The sequence below is a fragment of the Crotalus tigris genome, unplaced genomic scaffold (assembly GCF_016545835.1).
Source record: "Crotalus tigris isolate CLP2741 ecotype Arizona unplaced genomic scaffold, ASM1654583v1 scf7180000017545.3456711, whole genome shotgun sequence".
Classification (NCBI taxonomy): Eukaryota; Metazoa; Chordata; class Lepidosauria; order Squamata; family Viperidae; genus Crotalus; species Crotalus tigris.
In genome coordinates this window covers 161,594-180,792 of record NW_024096464.1, presented here as the reverse complement: position 1 = coordinate 180,792, position 19,199 = coordinate 161,594, and the positions used below count along the sequence as shown (strand labels likewise).

The window sequence follows — 19,199 nt, the reverse complement described above, 5'->3', positions numbered from 1 at the left end:
TTGGGTTTTTTTTTCAAAACTTGACCCCAGTCTAGCACTATAGAAGAAGAGACACATATTTAATATCCAGCTGGGTAACCATTGTTATCTTTTCAACTAATGTTTTTCAATAAAGAAAAATATTTTTAGAGTCAATATCAATCAAGTTGGGAAGAAAAGATTTGTCTGTTCATGCTATTAGCAATGGTTTATTCAAAGGCATGTCATGCCTTGGAATTTGGTGTAATACTGATGTAAGGTGGGAATTATTACTTTTTTGTTGTTCCAGAAGAAGAGAAGGTGTGGCTCTGAATCATTTTTGAAATAACTATCTACTTATGCTGATTCAAAAGCTATACATCTCTGTGACCATTCACAGTATCGCTCTCAACTGCCCTCAAGAACATTCAACCTTCACAGTTTTCCCAGATCACAACATGGATGTGTCTAGAGATTTACCTTTTTTGGTAAGCATCAGTTTTATTTCTATTTGTATCCTCTTATGTGGAGTTAAAACAATGCTAAGTGTCCTTTTTTATGTTCTATGTTGATGGCCAATTGAATGTATCTTAGCAATTGTAGCCTTCTCCTTCCCAACCATCTCTTGTGGAAATTATTACAGAATGTGGGAACGATTCAAAATGGGATTCATCAAATGTGAGCAAAGTTATCAAATGTCAGGGTGGATCATGCCTGTGAATATTTGATTTATTTGTCTATTTATTTATTTAAATAAATAAATAAACTCCAGTAGACTCCAGTTACTGGGTTCAGAACAGAACTATTGAGTTGATTGACCTTAGTAATTTAAATAATAAATCTGACTGTGATAGGTCACCATGGAAAATCAGATACTGTATTAAGTAGGTCATTGGTATTATCCCATAAGGCTAGCAATGGCTTCTCCATTCTCTGCTTATATTCCCACAATTGATATCCCTGTGAGAATCAAGAAATTTTATAGTCAGTTTGTAATGATTATGTAATGGATCCTGGTGGCACAGTGGTTAGAATGCAGTATTGTAGGCTAACTCTGCCTACATATCAGGAGTTCGAGGTTGATTCAACCTTCCATTTTTCTGAGGTTGGTAAAATGAGGACCCAGATTGTTGGGGGCAAAATGTTGACTCTGTAAACTGCTTAAAAAGTGCTGTAAAGCAATATGGAGCAGTATATAAATCTAAGTGCTATTCCTATTGTTATTCCAGAATGCAAGCCTACCTGGTAACCTGGGAATAGCCACAATTTGGATCTATCTCTTAACTGAAACATTTGTTAGGGTTGTGCAAACTGATCAAAGTGTCAAGAGGGTAGTTCTCTCTAAGAGTTGGTATGGTTACTTCAGGTTTATTTTCTGGTTAGGTATACAGTAGCTGTGCTTCAGCAGGTGAAGGGATTTTCTGTGCATAAATATACATAATTACAAGTTTATAAAAGATCTCAAAAAGCTCTGATGTGCGTTCCAGAGCCACGGCTGCCACAGGGCTTCAAGCAGTAGTTTGGAAAGTACCTTTACTTGTTTCACAAAGCACCTTTGAAAATGATTTGTGCAGTCTTGGTATTCCTCTTTCTTGAGTGTGAAAATTAACGTCTTGATTTTAATTGTTTCTCCAGAAAGACACTGCTACCTTGGTATTCTGCAATGATCACTCTTGTTTTACTAAATAAGCAGTCTGAAGGTACAAAAATTACCTGCATACCATCAACAACTCAGAAAAATCTACAAATATAATGTGCCACAAGACAGTTTATTTCATTCATACCTTTTGTAAATATGCACAGCTTATGCAAATGATGAATTATTTAAATGTGATCATTATTTCCTCTGTGCTCTGTGAACGGCTAAACTCTAATTGTGTAGAATGTTGCATAAGGAATATTCTGATAATATTCTATTTCTTTTCTTTAATTAATTAATGCAAAGAATGTATTGCCCTGATGTGTATTGCTACAGACTAGAATAAATGAATGGCAATTACACAAAAGTTGTGTATATTGACTATGAGAAAAACTTTTCTAATGATCAGAACTGTTTAACAGCAAGGATGAGGGGTTTTTTTCCCCTAAAAAATACTTTAGCAGATGCTGGATCCCATCTAATGGGGGATTCAATCTTGCAATGGAGGATAAGTCTAAATGATTCTCAGATGCTTACAAGACAATTTGTACCTCCTCTTAATATTATTGCCTAAGCCTTTTAATATTTGCGAGAATAAATATTCAAGTTCATTTTGAGTTTCTGAGATCCGTATGGCACTACTCTCTTCCAACCATTCCAATTTCTAACCTGCAATTCACACCTTAATGTTGTTTTCAATACATTATTATTATGCAGGGAGAGGTATCACCTTGTTGTTTCCTTACCATAAGAGTGATCAGAGCAAGGAATCTCCGGAAAGCAGATCTGCGTGAGTACCCTTAGTAAAGAGTAGTAAACTGGCATTGGGACTAGATTGCTTAAGGAGATTCATTGAGAATCTTTCTTCACCACTTCCTGACTTACCAAAGAAAACTAAGGTATTGAAGCTTAGTCATTGAATATACTCTTCCTTCAGGATAAACTCTTAACTTCCTTGCATTTTAAAATTCTGATTGTATGGAGGAGAGCTGAGTTTGGAAAAGGCATTCTAGAATGCATGTTTCTCTGACTCTTTCATTTTTTTCCTAATAGACATTTACACTGCAAGGAGTGGCACACTCTAACATATAATTTAAAATAAACGTAGAACCTGCAGTCTGCAGTGGTTGTTGAAGAACTGTACAACTTTTGGAAGCTCCAGCTAACAAGATTAATTGTCGATAAAGGAAAATATTTGTAGCTCAGGGTTGAAATAAGGGGTACTTGTGCTCTCTGAGTTTGCTTATTTTCTTGCAGACACTGATAACATCATCAGTGTTAGTAAGGGGTGGGTTTGCTCTCAATTAATAGACACGTAGACATAAACAACAACTACATGCTGTGCAAAAGAGACAATGAACAAGCCAAAAAAGGAAGCAAAACAACCAAAACACCTCCCCACTAGCGTAGACTAACATCAGACCAAGAATCAAGAAGTAAACTAATACCCCAAACAAGGAACTGCCAAACAAGCTAACAGTAAACAGCCCAACCAAAGAAACTCCAAGACCACTCCCACTAACATTGGAAGGGCAAGCCGTCATCCTCATTGTCAGCCATTCAGTCATGTCCAATCCTTGACCACTCTATGGATCAGCACTCTCCACAACCCTTTGTCTCACATTGCCATGGCCATCTCAGTGTCATCCTTTATAGTGTCCAGCCAGCAAATGCCAGGGAAGGCCACTTCTCCTTTTTCCACTGATCACTGCAAGCATGATTGACTTTTTGAGCGAGTCAGCTCTCATGACACAACCGAAGTATGACAGCTTCTGTTTGGCGATCTTGGCTTCAAGTGATATTTTGGTTTGAGGTTTGGTCTAGGACTTCTTTGTTTGTTATTTTTGCAGTCCGTGGGATGCGTAATAGTCACCTCCAGCACTTCAGATCAAAGGCACCCACACTTCTCCTATCTGCCTTTTTCAGAGTTCAAGTTTTGCAGGCACTAATAGCAACTGGAAAAATTATTGCGTTAGGGCAAGCTACTAGAATATAAATAAAGAGCAAATCCTACTCAGTTTATAGATAGATGCACCACACTATGACTAAAGAAATTCTCCTGCTTTTTATCTTCTTACAACATACAAGTAGTGGTCAACTTATGACCACAACTGAGCCCAAAATTTATGTTGCTAAGTGAGACAGTTGTTAAGTGAATTTTGCCCCATTTTATGACCTTTCTTGCCACAATTGTTAAGTGAATCACTGCAGTTGTTAAGTTAGTAACATGCTTGTTTAGTGAATCTGGCTTCCCCATTGACTTTGCTTGTCAGAAGTTCACAAAAGGTTCATATGACTCCTGCAACCATCATAAATATGAGTCAGTTTCCAAGCATCTGAATTTTGATCACATGACTGTGGGGATGCTGCAACAATTATAAGTGTGAAAAACGGTCATGTCACTTTTTTTCAGTGCCATTGTAGCTTTGAACAGTCACTAAATGAACTGTTGTAAGTCAATGGCGTCATTCTGCTATGCCCTCTAACATTAGATTGCAAATATACGCCAGATCAAAGGAGGGAGGATTAAGAGATATTATGTATACATAAAAGTGTATATGCTGTTCATCTTCAGGTGTGCCAATGTTGCCTTAATCTTCTCTGTAATGTATGCTACAGAGTAATATCACTGGACACATAGTTATTTATACTTTGATCTTTTACAACAGTAAGCCATCCTGACTGCTACTCAAAGCTACAGCTGCCAACTGCTTCACCTGCACAGTTCCAAACAAAGACCATTCACAACTGCAAAGACCCCATCTGGAACGAAACTTTTCATTTCATGGTACAGCCCAAAGTAAAGGTAAGAAACTCAGTGTTAATTTTATTTCAGTGGTTGTGTGATCATGGCAGGGCAGAAGACGTGAATAATTAGGAAAACTATGGCCGGTCAAAAGTTAGTATACTCTGAGATTCATGTGCCAAGCTCATTCCTTTCTTTCATAGACTTTAAGGCAATTTTCATTTATATTTCAAATGCTGTGTCTTAAGTTGGTGAATTCTATGTAGCTGGTGTATTGGATCCAAACACAGTCAAAGTGGACCTTCAGGGGCGCAAAAGGGGATGGCAACAGAAGTTGTAACAGGGCAATACAAGTCCCGTTCCTTTTCAATATTCAGCACGAAACCTCACTCATGCACAAAAGGGGCAGAGCTTGCAGCATGAAGCCAAATGCAGTCTTAATTTCTCTGATAAAAAACACCAATCTTCTGTAGATGTCTATGGAGATTCTCAGTCATCCAGGTCATAGTTGCCCCAAAAGTGCTTTTTTTCAAAAGGCAAGTGGACTTTCTTGTTATTCTTTGAAGATGTTTCTCTTCTCGTCCAAGAAGCTTCTTCAGCTCTGCAAGGAATATAAATCCTTCCATTCCCCACCATCCAGTCAGAGCTGAAGAAGCTTCTTGGATGAGAAGTGAAATATCTTCAAAGAAAATGTTCTCAAAGTAAAACTAGAAAGTCCACTTGCCCCTTGGAAAAGCACCTTTGGGACTTCTGTAGATGCCCATAATCAATGTATTTGTAGCCTCCATTTCCAAAACTTGACATTTTGAGCAGCTGTTAGACCTACCATGCAATGAGTATCTATTTCCACAATCCTACAGAAGTGCTTTCTTATCAGTTCAACCAGATTCCTATTTTTTAATAACAGCAAAGAATGAAATATACAGCACTCATCATACACTTCCTTTTACCTAAACTAAAAAAGCTTCATTCTTTCAACCTCTCCTTGCGCAGTGCTATCCCCATCCAAATGCATATTCCACACTTTATGATATGTCTATTTAACAACCTTTCATTTCTTTTACCAGAATGTGTTGGAGCTGAATGTTCATGATGATGATGATGTCTGTCAGGATGACCATCTTTTCACTGTACGCTTTGATATAGCAAGACTCCCGTTGAATGAAAAAGTGCTCATGCATTTTAACTGTAACCAAAAGGTCTGTTAATTTAACATTTTAACAGAGCAATTTTGGATGTTTACTCAAAAGTAATCAATTATTTTGCATGCACACGCACACATCAAATTGATGTAACCTTTCCCCACCCTGAACTAATATACAAACTAGAATGCAATTATCCTTTATTTTCACACTTTACTAAACAGTATAGTGAAGCTTTAATAAAAAAAATGCACATGTAAAAATGTATTATGGATAAGTTTATATTGTGAAAAATGCCTTGCAAAAAAAATTATGTTAGGGAAAATTGGTGCAAAACTATACCTGGGTTTTTGAACATATGAAAAAAAATTGTTTTGGTTGGAAGACATTTATTTTTAGAATCCAAAATTATGTAGTAACTGGAGAGAACATTTGCTTGCAGAAATCTGTTTCTATTTTATTTTTCTTTTGTTTTTACTGTGTTTTATTCTAGCATCATTTTTCCATCATTGAAAACCATTTTGTAATGTTTCTATAAAGATGTCTGGCGTGTACTTTTCAAAATAAATATAAATACATTTTGAAGCATAGCAGCTCAGTATGATAACCTCTAAAATAAAAATCCTCTAAAAAGAATTGTAGTGTTTGTTAACAATCAGTTATAGAAGAGAGAGAGAGAGGGAGGGAGGGAGGGAGGGAGGGAGGGAGGGAGGGAGAGAGAGAGAGAGAGAGAGAGAGATGAGCTTGAATTTTTCCTTTCTTGAGACTAGTCCATCTTTTATGGATATAATGAGAGTGGAATGGAGTTAGTAGACAGCTAACTTAGGGTCTTATATCTCATTCTCAGAGCACTGGAAATGATGTACAAATGTGAACTATGCAACATTCAAACTTGCATATACTACCCAACCTATCATTTTATATGCTGGTGATATTAAGAGATTTGGAATAATATCTTTTTTTTTTTACTGTTCTACTCTTAGTTCCATTTGATGTGCCTGTTCAACCATTATGATTTAGTGTTATAAATTTATTCAGCAATTGTGGTTAAAATCCAGATAGTATTATGCTTGAACATAACAGTAATACAAAGGCATCTTTGTGCCAGCTGTAGTGAGATTACAGATCTCAGAATTCCTAAAAAAATGTTTAGAACTTATTTTGGTAGGAAAATGCTCACTTATTTTCCTCTAATTTCAGGAACATGAGGAGCTGGAATTAGAATTTGAGTTACTACACAGGTGGGTAAAATCAGAATCTAAATAATCTCTACAGAATCTACAATATCCCTGCTTGTCATCTGTATGAAATACTGGGGAATATTTTCCTTCACTGATAGTAAGACCTAACGATACTCTACTGTTTAGCAGTCCTGCTTTGCAAAACCTCATAAGAAACTTTGTATTTTAAACATCCTGAGCTACTAGTGGTTTTCCCTGTTGTTTTCAACATTTCTAGGAATTGCCATTAAGCCTTTTTTTTTAACAATAACTTTAAAAATCCTACCTTGCTGTATCACCTTTGCTTATGTATAGCAAAATAAAGTAATTATAATATGATTTCTTTTTTAGATCAAGAATGTCTGAAATAATTATTACAAATGGAGTTCTTTTGGTAAGTATTTAATCTACTTGCCCATAATGCTGTCTTCTTCATTAAGAATAATTGAGACAAACTTTTCATAACCAAACCCCAAACCGTTTTTTGTGTAAATTTGATTGTGGCTTTGCAAAAAAAAAAAAAAATTGCTTCTGTTCTAGCTTATTGTCTCAGGCTTGTAAACATTTTTTTACCAATTTATTCCATTTTACCTGACCTTTTTAGTCAAGCTATCGGTAGAACTTGAAGTGGTTGAAATTCCAGCACTATTTGCTTTCCATACAAAAAGAAAAAAAACAATACATTTTTTCCAATTGTGTCCTATTTGTTTTTTTACTATAAAGTTATCAATATATAGATATTCCATCTCTTTCTTATAATAAATATGTGTAAAAACTGGTTTTTTTTTACTATTTCTAGGGCTATTTTCTATAGTGCAAGCAATATATAAAATAAGAATATTTTACATGTATCAATATACTTATATTTTATATATCATATATTATGAATATATAGTAATAAATAAAACATTGAAAATAAAATATTTTTATATTTATTAAACCATCCCACTGATCTAGTAGTTAGATTCCTTGTACAGATTGTATATATTTTATATATTATATGTTAAATACATACATACATACATATATACCGTAAATGCCGGCGTACAAGGCGACCCGGCGTATAAGACGACCCCCGTCTTTATAGCCGGGCCGTATTCCTAGAACGTCGTCTTATACGCCGGAAACTACCAGTATTTCCGGCGTATAAGACGACTCGGCGTATAAGACGACCCCCGTCTTTGGCACCGATTTCAGCGCTCGCGGAAGTCGCCTTATACGCCGGCATTTACGGTACCTACATACATAAATCCACTGTTTTCACTATAGTTTTCAACACTTGTAGGAATTGCTATAGGATTATAGCCAATGATGGGATTCAAATATGTGAACGACTGGTTCTCTGTAGGGATGCTGCTTCCGGAAGTCCATTCTGGGCCTGGGCAACAAAAAATTAGCTACTGGTTCTGCCGAAGTGGTGCGAACCAGCTGAATCCCACCACTGATTATAGCAATTCATCCACCACCACCACCCCAAACAATGCTGGTTGGCATACCATCCTGTCATTCAGATGGAAAACCAATAGCAGGAATTTTACACTTTAATTTCAAACTTAGTGTCCTCTAATATATCCTTGTGTTTCTTTAGTCTCGGCAAGTTTCCTGTTTGGAGGTCGAGGTGGAGAAGAAAAAGGCGCAAAACTCAAGTAATATTACTTTTTCTGTAAACTCACAGAAGGTGTAACATCTGTAATCATGCAGGGTGTGGCTCCCACCCTGATGGTATTCCAGAATTTTTTTAAAAAAACCTGGCTGTTCTTCCAGTTCTTGGGGTAGGGTGGCTGTCAAGTCCCTGACATTTCTGGTACTATATGGAGTTTCTCCTGTACAGACATTTATTTATTTATTTATTTATTTTATTAAACTTCTATGTCGCCCATCTCACTAAGGTGACACTAAGCAACTTTTTGATGTATTCTGTTTGTCATTATTTATCTACTCCAATATCTCTTAAAGTATGCTCCAGTACCCTCAGAGATCTTCAAAATTTTGTCAGCCTAAACAATATTAAAATCCCTAAGCATGTGGGAAGCATTATCATCATCAAATGTGTCTGTTTTAATTTTTGATATGGTACTTAACAATAAATATAACTCACACAAACAAAAGGTCTCTTGGGGCCCTCTATTGTTTTTTTTAAAAAGTGGGAAGGGATTCTTGAGAGGAAAAAAGTTTAAGAAACACTGATCTGCTCTTTTAAAATGTAAACTGAATTGCTCTGGAGTTGGGTGGCCAGTAAATCTAACAGATAAATGCGATTCATCAAGAATTATCTCTTTAACCTATTTCAGTTCTACTCAAACTGTGTGAAAAAGATATTTCTAATAAAGGAATATCGTCATTTGAAATGAGTGAAGTACCAGGCAACATTGTATACTGTATTTACTCTACAAGAACATGGAGCTGGATTTTTCCTTCTACATCTCTATTTGTGAATTGGGACTGGTGGTGCTCTTAGTTCTGCTGAGAAGAATAAAAGACCAGATTGAGAATAAATGGATGAGCAGAAAGTGCCAAGAACTGTAGAACTCTCTGCTGAAAAGTATGGATAGCTTAGTTTGGAAAGGTTGCTTGCTTCCTTCCTTGGTGCATCCTAAGTTTTGGGGTGAGGTCTAAACAGAACTTCTACATTTCCTGCACTCTTAGTCAGTTAGCAACTCCCACTGGCAAATCTTGAGCCGGCTTTCTTCTCTTCCAACTTTGCCCTTTCCTGTCCAGCACTGCTAACACTTTTGTTTCTTCTTTCTGTTTCCTGTTTACACAGGGATTATGGAAGGGTAGGTGTTTACACAGGGATTATGGAAGGGTAGCTGTATTTCAGCTTTTCCATGTGAGAGATTGGAAAATACAAATATGGAGATAAGCTGATTTTATAAATGATTTTATAAGCTGATTTTATTTTATAGGCGACTTAGATTAATCATTGTTCATTCAACTAATTTGTTGGGTTGTAGTTTCTGACAGATATAGCTATACAAGTGGGCCTCATTCATACACTTTGGGTGGACAGTAAATTTCCAGCATTAGTTGCAGCTAGAGTTGGCAGTTTACATTAGCCATATGGGGAAATTTGCACTTTAAATGTTCTTTCTTTCTTTCTTTCTTTCTTTCTTTCTTTCTTTCTTTCTTTCTTTCCTTCCTTCCTTCCTTCCTTCCTTCCTTCCTTCCTTTTAAATTAAAGATAATTTTCCTTTAATGTGGCATAATCTTGCCTACCACATGATAGTCTTAAATTAGTCAGCATCTATTGCTCCAGTAAGTGGCATCTTCTGACTGGATTACTGAAATGCATTCTAGATGGATTCTTTCATTGTAGACCCATTTTGTTTTTTAAAAAGTGGCATTAAAAACATATGCAATTGCTTTTGTGAACACTTTTTTCCTTTTCTTTTATAGAAAAAAAACTATATCTTATTGCAAAAGGATCTCATGAAGAACATAAGGAATTTAGTTTGGGTTTTGACTTCTGTATGAAATCTACATTTCACTATATTAAATATAAACACCTAACATTGGATATTAGATTACCAAAGAAGGATCTAGATTATTTATTTGTGAGTTTATCAAATGTTATTTTCTTATTAAAGGCTCTCTTCTTATTATTGCATCAGTTTTGAACACATTTATACTAAAGAATGGCACAAATTGCACAGAGATAGAAGAGAATATTTGTAGCTTAAGATCACAGGATCTTTTGGACTCTCTGAGCTGGTGAATGAGGGCGAATATACACGTCCCAGGATAATGTTACAGGATCCAATCTGTGTTGGTCACCGGGACCAGAGGTTTTTGTCTTCCGAGCTTTCAGACTTGTGTCGGAGCCCATCTCTCTGCTAGAGAGACATTCCCTGAGGATGGGGGATCCAGCACAAGTCCGAAAGCTTGGAAGACAAAAACCTCTGGTCCTGATGACCAACCCAGATTGGATCTCTGACCTTGATTATTTTCTTGCAGACATTTCATTACTCAGCAAGGTAATATTAACCAGTGTTAGAAGGGAGTGGGATTTTGTTCTTGGTTTATATACTTGTGACTTGCCCTATCAGTGTTGATGAGAGTGGTCCTGATAGTTACTTGATTAGACTGTAGTTTACTATTTATTTGTCTGAATTGATAGTTCTTTCACTGGGCTATAATGCTTGATTGGTGATCTAATATTAATCTTGGTGTTAATCTCTGCCTATCTGGGTATTGATTGCTTGCATATCGTCCTACTTTCTAGTCTTTTGGGAACACAAGTGTAATTATCTTTCCAGGAGCCATGTTCTTATAATAAAGAAGAAAAATCCTTAAAAGTGGAAGTAAATGCAATTCCTCAGACCAAGAAAATAGTATTAGCTGAGGTAAGAGTAGAATTTTGCTGAATATTGGTTTAAACTGCTTCCATGTTTTAAATTGACTTCTCCCACAATCTAGGGTGAGAGGGACAGGAAAGTAATTTATCTCTGCCATAGCACAAGTTCTAACTGAACTATGGTTATGATGGTATGATCTGCATGAGAAAAAAAATCTCAAATATATATGAAAATAGTCTGGAATAGAAGGTCTGCACCAATTTCTATCAATTGTATTTTTAAAACCTATTTTTGCAATATAAAGTTTCCAAAAAGAATGATGTAGGTATGCATTTTTAACCAAAGATTCTTGATAAGTTCAATAAATTGCATGCTTGGAATCATGTAATAATATATTAGTTAAGTAAAGCAGCAGAATGCAGAACCATAGAATTTAATCAGAAGATGTTGTTGCTTTGATGAATGGACTGTGTTTCTATTTGTGCAGAGGAAATATTTTGCTCTTTTGACTGCAGTCCTCTGTACTTCTCTGTTTCTTCTGTTGAATCCTGCAGACCTCAGACATAGCAGTGGAAAGATCAACATACCATCTCAATATAATCAATTGCATTCTGAACTTGAATTCCAGGTTCTTTGCATCCAACAAATTTTACTAATTTATCTCAGAAAACAACACTCAAGTTAGAACCATTATTGCATTAATTACCAATTATTATAAAAGTAATAAATAGCAACTGCTATCACAACCTATGCTTCAAATGTAAAATTAAACTTAAAAACTCTTAATCTGAAAATTCTTCTTCAAGATGTTGAAAAATGTTGTAATATGCAGATGGATGTAAATGCAATTCATTTTTCATTAAAAACTGCATAGTTGTTTGACTGTAGTTTGTGTCTGTGTTTGTATATCTTCATGTCAATCTGGACATCTTCATGTCAATCTGGTCAAGTCTTTGTAGTTTTCTTGGCATTGTTTCTTAGAAAGTGGTTTTACCATTGTCTTTTTGCAAGGGATGATGGAGAGTGATTAGTCCAAGGTCACCCAGCTGGCTTTATGCCTAACACTGGGCTAGAAGTCATAGTCTCCTGGTTTCTAGCTTGATGCCTTAATCACTACATCAAACTTGTCAACCAAATTTTATTTGGTTGACAGCCTATATCCTGCTGAAAAATGTGTTGACTAACTACTTAAAATATCCATGAAATATTCACATGGTCTCAAAAATGAACTCTTAAATCATAAGCATAAGTACTTGTGATTATATATCCCATTCAGAATAATATTGACTATCCAGTAACCAAATTATGTCTGGGGTTCTGGCTCAGCAAGTGAAATGTATATAGCCATTTTTTTTATACGTGTGTCAGAAATTACAGATGATTCCTCGAATGAAAGATATTAATAATGTAAAGAAACCTATATTTGTATTCTGAATTTTCAGAATAAGAAATTTGCTTTGCATGTGAAGACAGAAGACTGGTAAGACATCCATCCTCTCTTGGATGGTAACGGCTACCATTTTAATTATTCTGTTTATTTCTGTTCTATTATGTTTTATTTCCCCAACCTTTGTTTGGAGACTTGTTTCTAAAAGAATTAGCATTGTTTGTAATATTTAAGGCCAAATATTTTTCATTTCTGTTGTAATTACACGTACATGTAATATGTATGTAGGGTTGTGGCATGAATTCCAAAGTCACTTTTAATAGCAAAAGAGATGATGTAGGTAGTGGCATTCGGTTTTGTACACATGGTAATCAAAACAAATACTATGGAAAAACATTGTATAAATATTGTTATTTGCCATTTAAAAACAAATTACTTTATAATTTATTCTTCTCATGTCACATTTATTAAGTAGTCACTATAGGATTATTGAAAAAAAACAAGCTGTCACTCAAGATTTCCTTGATCATTAGCATTTTCAAGTAATGAAGAAGGCTCCAAATATGAAGATGGAACAGGTATGCCGACATTTCTTTCTTTCTGTATTTAATTCAGTAAGACCAATCCTGACCTCCGCTTGGGATATGACCTTTGTTCACAAGAGCAAGATTTCTTACACAAAAGAAAGAACATTGTCACTGCTGCTCTGAAGAAGGTTCTCAGGCTAGAAAAGGATCTGCAAGACCATGAGGTGTGTATGATTCAGAGTGTCAGTTATTCCTGAAGGATTCCAATTGACCACATATGGACATCATGATGAGGATTAATCTAATCTCTCATTGTTTTGTATGTCTCCATTTCTTTAGCTGCTCATGCAGTAATAAGAATTGGCACTTGTGGGCAAGCACTCACCAAATACCTGAAAGGAAGTTAGAAACAATATTCCTTAATTCCAGAAGGTGAAACATTTGGTTGATCATTAGGAAATGGTCAACCAAATAAATTAAATGAAAGAATTAGTTGATGGAGATGGTGGATTCCCTCTCATTGGATGCTTAACTGGAGATTACACAGCCATTTGTGGGGAAAATATTAATCTGGATTTCTGCACTGTATAAGAGATCAAACCTGGTGGCAGAAGTGGCTGTCTTGAATTCTATGATGTTAGAATTGAAGGCAGCCAATTTTAGCTTTTGTCACCATGTTGGATTAATCAAAGCTGAGGTTCATTTTGAAACTTGTTGTGGGTGCACAATGAATCTTGCCTGCAGTTAATTTAAATAAATAAACCACATTGTGGCTTATAAAGAAAACATTTTTAACAAACTAACGTTAAGATTGACAATAATTTAAGGTTTGAGAATAACTTGAAAATTAGCTTAACTGAATGGGAAGTGAAAACTCCTGATTTCTTCTTCTACCTCTTTTAGTTTGTCTTCATTCTAATTTTAAATCTGGAATCTCTAATAATTATATTATAATTATAATTGTAATAATGCCATACTACTTATCAGATATTTAAACCAAATATCCTAGTTGAGGTTAAAGGGCTGTGTATTTACAGGTGAGGGTTCCTGTGAGTGGGAATCCTGTCTGTACAAGGATTAATAGAAAGATTTATTTACAGCACATATATAATATGGATAGGTAAAGATTACTATCTAGCCCAGGGGTGTCAAACTGCTGACCTGCAGGCCGGTTGCACATGCGGAGGCCGTGCCCATCCCAGCTCCGGCAATGTGAAAAAAGTCACAATACATTGTGACACGTCATGTGACACAGTGAGTTTGACACCTGTGATCTAGTCTGTTAATCCTACTAGGAATTGAGTTAAAGGAACATATGCTCTATATGCATCTGAGAAGGAAGACAGATGAAACTGACCACAAATAGCATTCTTATACACAAAGAGCAGGCACAGTGATAGACAAAGACGAGACGCAGAGTACATCCTTAACTGTCTGTCCACACCTTACTGCCACCTTGTGCCCTGGAAATAATCAACTGCTGAAAAGTCAGTACTATTAGAATTACAGTGTAATTAGATACCAATAGAAGAGAATATGTGTAACTCAGAGATTAACTGTGGAGGTCTTGGAACTCTCTAAGCTTGCTTCTTTTCTTGAAGGTGTTTCATTACCCAGATAAGAAGCATTTGTAGATTGGTGGGGGTATTGTTTCCTTGATTAGACCATTGTTTACTGCTTGATTGATCATCTGGAGTTAATCCTAGTACCAATCCCTGCTTATGCAAGTGTTGATTGCTAATGAGGGGTGTTCCAGTCTTTTTGTTTCCTTTTTAGCTGTTTTATAGTTACTTTTGAGTGGTGTGTAAATGTTGTTTACCTGCTTATCTGTTGATGAATGCCAAGCTGCCAGGAATTCCCTAGCTTTTTTCTGAATTTAGTTTGATCTAGGATGCTCACTGTTTCCTAGCTAAATCTATGGTTAAATCTGTCCATATGTTGTGAAATTAAGGAATTTTCATCATGTCTTCTCACTGCTAGCTGGTACTCCGGCTCTTGGTTTACTTAAGATGTTTTGGAGGGCTTTAGTTAATTTGTGTGCTACAGTGATGCATCTGTTGGTTGTTTCTGAGATGTTTTGATATATGGCAATGTAATCCTTTTTCATAGCTTGCATTGGTTGTGTTGTAGAGGATTGAGTGTCAGATACATTTTGGTGAAGTAGTTGGTAATTATTTTGGTAGTGGAGCATTTAGTTAGTGTGGGTGATTTTTCAATAAACTTGTGTTTCTCATTTGCCATCATTGTTTAAGGAAACTTCCCTGTAGAACTCAAAGAGACTTATTAAAAATGATGGGTGCCAAAAGTTTAATTCCATAGTTACATACATTTTTCATTAACAGAGTTAGTCTATGAGGAAAGATCCATTTTTAATAACTAGAACTAAATTTAAAGGCATACTTATTCGGTTGCAAGGCTATTTTTGTTTGGATATGTTAGTTATGCTGAATTATGTTAGTTATGTTGAATTCTGAATGTTATTTATGCTGCATCAATATGCTGAACCTGCTGCTTCTTTCTTAAAATGAGATACTTTTACATATTTAAACTGTAAATTACAGACACGTTTTAGCACCTCTGAATAGTTCATATTCCTAACCTATTTATCATAAGCAAATATTTTATACTAAAGATATTAATCAGCCAGGTAATTCTACAAACTTTTTATATGGTTGCTAGCCAAAATTTTAATAGCTTCATTTTGGTTGTATATGCCCTACATAATAGTTTTGACTTGTCTCACTATTGTATATTAGCTTCTCTGTTTTGATATATTAATAATGCAAACATTTCTGATGTGCAAATATAATTCAGTAGGACACATCTTAACATAATATATGTCATGAGTTAATACCATGTGCCCTTTTCACACATTTTCACATCCATTAGTTAAAAGAATAGAATTACATTTTACTACAGCTGATGAGAGTCATCCTGAAATGGCAGAATATAAATGTGATACATAAATAAATAAAATTTAGTGCATTATATTGCTCTAGTGTAGTGTATACTATATAATGTAATATACAGTAAATCATATATAATGTAAATAATTTTATAATTTATAAAGATATAATAAACATATAATTATATATGTTTGCATTGCAAACTATAAATTACATTATACTACAGTAGTATAGAATACAGTAGTATAGAATAGTATTCCTATGAATATGTCACAAACTGGACCGCAATAAACACAGAAGTTGCCTGTCAAGTCTTTGAGATTAAGAGAGAAAAAGTTGGGGTGAGCTGGGAAGACTCTGAGATTGCTTATGCAGCTAGTATTTCAATAAACCAGCAAAGGAATGGATCCAATAAGTTTATTAAGAAATTGTTGGGTGCTATCATGTTTTCCCAAAAGGAAGAGAAGTCTGAATTTAAAACAATTGCCTCCATAAAGATATATGTGTGTCTGTCGGTATGTATGTATGTGTGTACATATATGTCTGTATATATGTATACGTCGCCAAGACACTTCCAATTTTACGTGGGAGAAAACCCGAACAACCAAAGACCTACATACAAACACCCGCAAAAACCTCAGAAAACATATATGTATACGTATCTATATGTATATACATATTATGGGAAGGATCTATACATTTGTATAAATTGTATTAGAAATATAGTATAAGAAATCACATATTGACTAATCACTGAAACAAAGTTGCTAATAGCTGACAGGAATTCAGGAGAGGGGATGGGGGAAAGCTGACAAGCAATAATAGAAATAAAATCCTTTAAACTGGTCTTAAACTGCTGGCCCGCGGGCTGGATGCGTCATGCCAAAACCGCACCCATCCCATTGCCGGCAATGGAAAAAAAGTCGTGATATATCGTGACACGTCATGTGACATTGCAAGTTTGACACCCCTGCTTTAAACTCACAAGCAAACATAAGAATGAAATACCGTACTTATTTTAAATTATACAAACAAATCAGCAAACACACAAAACCTAATTTCCACTATGCAAACTTTAATTATAACACTTATAGCTTAAAGGAAAAGATTCAATCATCGCTTGATTTAATCAGCTCTTTTTCTGGGTTAATAAGAATGCCAAAAATAAACAAGGAAAATCAATTAAGAAACTGATTTAGGATACTATAAATACTGTTGCTAGAATGTCTATGGAGATTCTCAGTCATCCAGGTCATGGTTGTCCCAAAGATCCTTTTTTTTCACGAGGCAACTGGACTTCTTGTTTTTCTTTGAAGACGTTTCTTCAAGATATCTGCAAGGAGTATAAATCCTGCCTTTCCCCACCATCCAGTCAGAGCTAAAGAAGCTTCTTGGATGAGAAGCCAAAAATCATCAAAGAAAAACAAGAAAGTCCAGTTGCCTCACGAAAAAAAGCACCTTTGTTGCCAGAATGTTTCATACACACACATACACACACACACACATCATTTCATAAATGGTAAAATGATGCCCATATGGAGTTCCCTGGTGTGTCTTATTTAATGGATGCAATGTCCTCTCTTCCCATCTCCAGACAGTAGCAGCAGCACAGAGTATTTGTAAAGGGAAACATGGGAAGGTACAGAAGAAGCCCTAGTATAAATCCTAAATTTCGTTGTCTCTTTTCAAGACTGAGAGTTACTTGCTTGTTTATTTTTTGAGGTTCCGGTATTTGCCATCATGACAACAGGGGGCAGTATGCGGTCACTGACTGCATGCTTTGGAAGTCTTAGAGGTCTTCAGAAGCTCAATCTCCTAGACTGTGCTACATACCTGAGTGGATTGTCTGGCACAACCTGGTAAGGGCATTAAGGCATATTTGATGCTAGAAAAATAAAATTTGCTCAGTGTCTGTGCTCTTTAATTACTTGGGTAGGGCATGAAATTACTGACCTACTTGAGAAATAAGTCTGTGACTTGCTGCTTTTTTTTTTTTTTAAAGAACCTGCTTTCGGTTTAACTTTATTTGCATTAAAAAGAGAAATCCACTTGAGGTCTAAAGGGTATAAATGTGCCAAGGAGATTTGGGGAGATTGTAACGTATATTGAGAAAAATCCTTTTTTTATATATTTAACTACTGTCTACAATTAATTGCAAGAATTAAATAGAAGTTCCATGTTGATAAATACCGCAGATAGTCCTGAACTTACAACAGAACTAAGTGATACCTTTGTTAAGTGAGCCTCACCCAATTTTTTGACCTTTTTGATGCTGTTATTAGGTGAATTTGGCTTCCCCATTGAGTTTGCTTGCCCAAAGCACCCTGGGAAAGTTGCAAATACCGATCCAGTGACCCTGGGATGTTATCACCCTCATAAATACAGGCCAGTTGTCAAGCCCTCAAATTCTGATAAAGTGACCTAGGGGGATGCTGCAATGGTCATGTGTGGATTGGTCATAAGTAACTTTTTTCAGCACTGTCATGATTTTGAATAATCATTAAACATAATGATTATTATGTTATTGTTATTATTATAAGTGAAGGACCACCTATACGTTGGACTACAATTCCAATAATTCCTGACTACACTGGCTCTGCTGGCTGAATCTAACATGGATTGCTTTCTTTGGAATATAATTATAGTATACAGTAATAGGGGAGCTGTTGCTTTAGTGGGGCATCTTAAAGGAAGGATATGTGATATTTAATCCAACCAGATTTTGTTTATATTCTTGTATTCTTTTTCCTAGGACTATGGCAAAGTTGTACAAAGATGCATACTGGTCAAGAAAGAATCTAGATGAGCAAATTTATGAAGCTAAAAGACATGTAACTAAGAGCAAACTGAATATTTTATCCATGGAGCGTTTGGAATATTACAAAAGACAATTGCGACATCGGAAAGAAGAAGGACAAAAAACTTCCTGCATAGATCTGTGGGGTCTCCTTATTGAATATATGTTGAATGATGAGGTAGAGTACCTTTTTTATAGTATGATTTGAAACTACTGGTTCTTAGGCACTTTGAATCCTAAGGAGCCTTGCTCATGGTTTTTCTCCTGCAAGCAGATCAATGTTTGGCTGTTCCTAGAATCATAGACCTGTGATGGTGAACCTATGGCATGCATGCCATAGGTGGAATGCAGAGCCCTCTCCGTGGGCATGCGCACTATTGCCCAGTCCTAGGCCTTCAGTCCCGTCCATGAGCAACCTGCATCAAAATCTCCCTGGGCAACTGGCTTTTTAAGCTGGGTTTTATAAAACCTTTTCAGTTTAGGCCTTCACCGCCATGTACAAAAAAAAGAAGTTCAATCAATCAATTTCAACTTCTCGCAGGAAAAAAAAAGATCTCACAAAGTTGGAATTGATTGATTGAA

The 19,199-nt window shown here is 35.7% G+C and overlaps 1 protein-coding gene across 1 annotated transcript in view; it reads left to right on the top strand.

Moving 5' to 3' along the window:
• The first annotated feature begins 416 nt into the window (after positions 1–416).
• LOC120304281 (cytosolic phospholipase A2 epsilon-like) overlaps positions 417–19,199 on the top strand; it is a 45,908-nt gene continuing 27,125 nt past the window's right edge. Inside the window, exons 1-13 of the mRNA XM_039334672.1 lie at positions 417–446; positions 2,315–2,387; positions 4,267–4,403; positions 5,411–5,542; positions 6,686–6,726; positions 7,057–7,099; positions 8,294–8,351; positions 10,102–10,259; positions 10,962–11,048; positions 12,443–12,480; positions 13,003–13,138; positions 17,543–17,679; positions 18,573–18,795. Coding sequence (XP_039190606.1) covers positions 417–446; positions 2,315–2,387; positions 4,267–4,403; positions 5,411–5,542; positions 6,686–6,726; positions 7,057–7,099; positions 8,294–8,351; positions 10,102–10,259; positions 10,962–11,048; positions 12,443–12,480; positions 13,003–13,138; positions 17,543–17,679; positions 18,573–18,795 — 1,293 coding nt within the window. The remainder of the gene's footprint in view (positions 447–2,314; positions 2,388–4,266; positions 4,404–5,410; positions 5,543–6,685; positions 6,727–7,056; positions 7,100–8,293; positions 8,352–10,101; positions 10,260–10,961; positions 11,049–12,442; positions 12,481–13,002; positions 13,139–17,542; positions 17,680–18,572; positions 18,796–19,199) is intronic.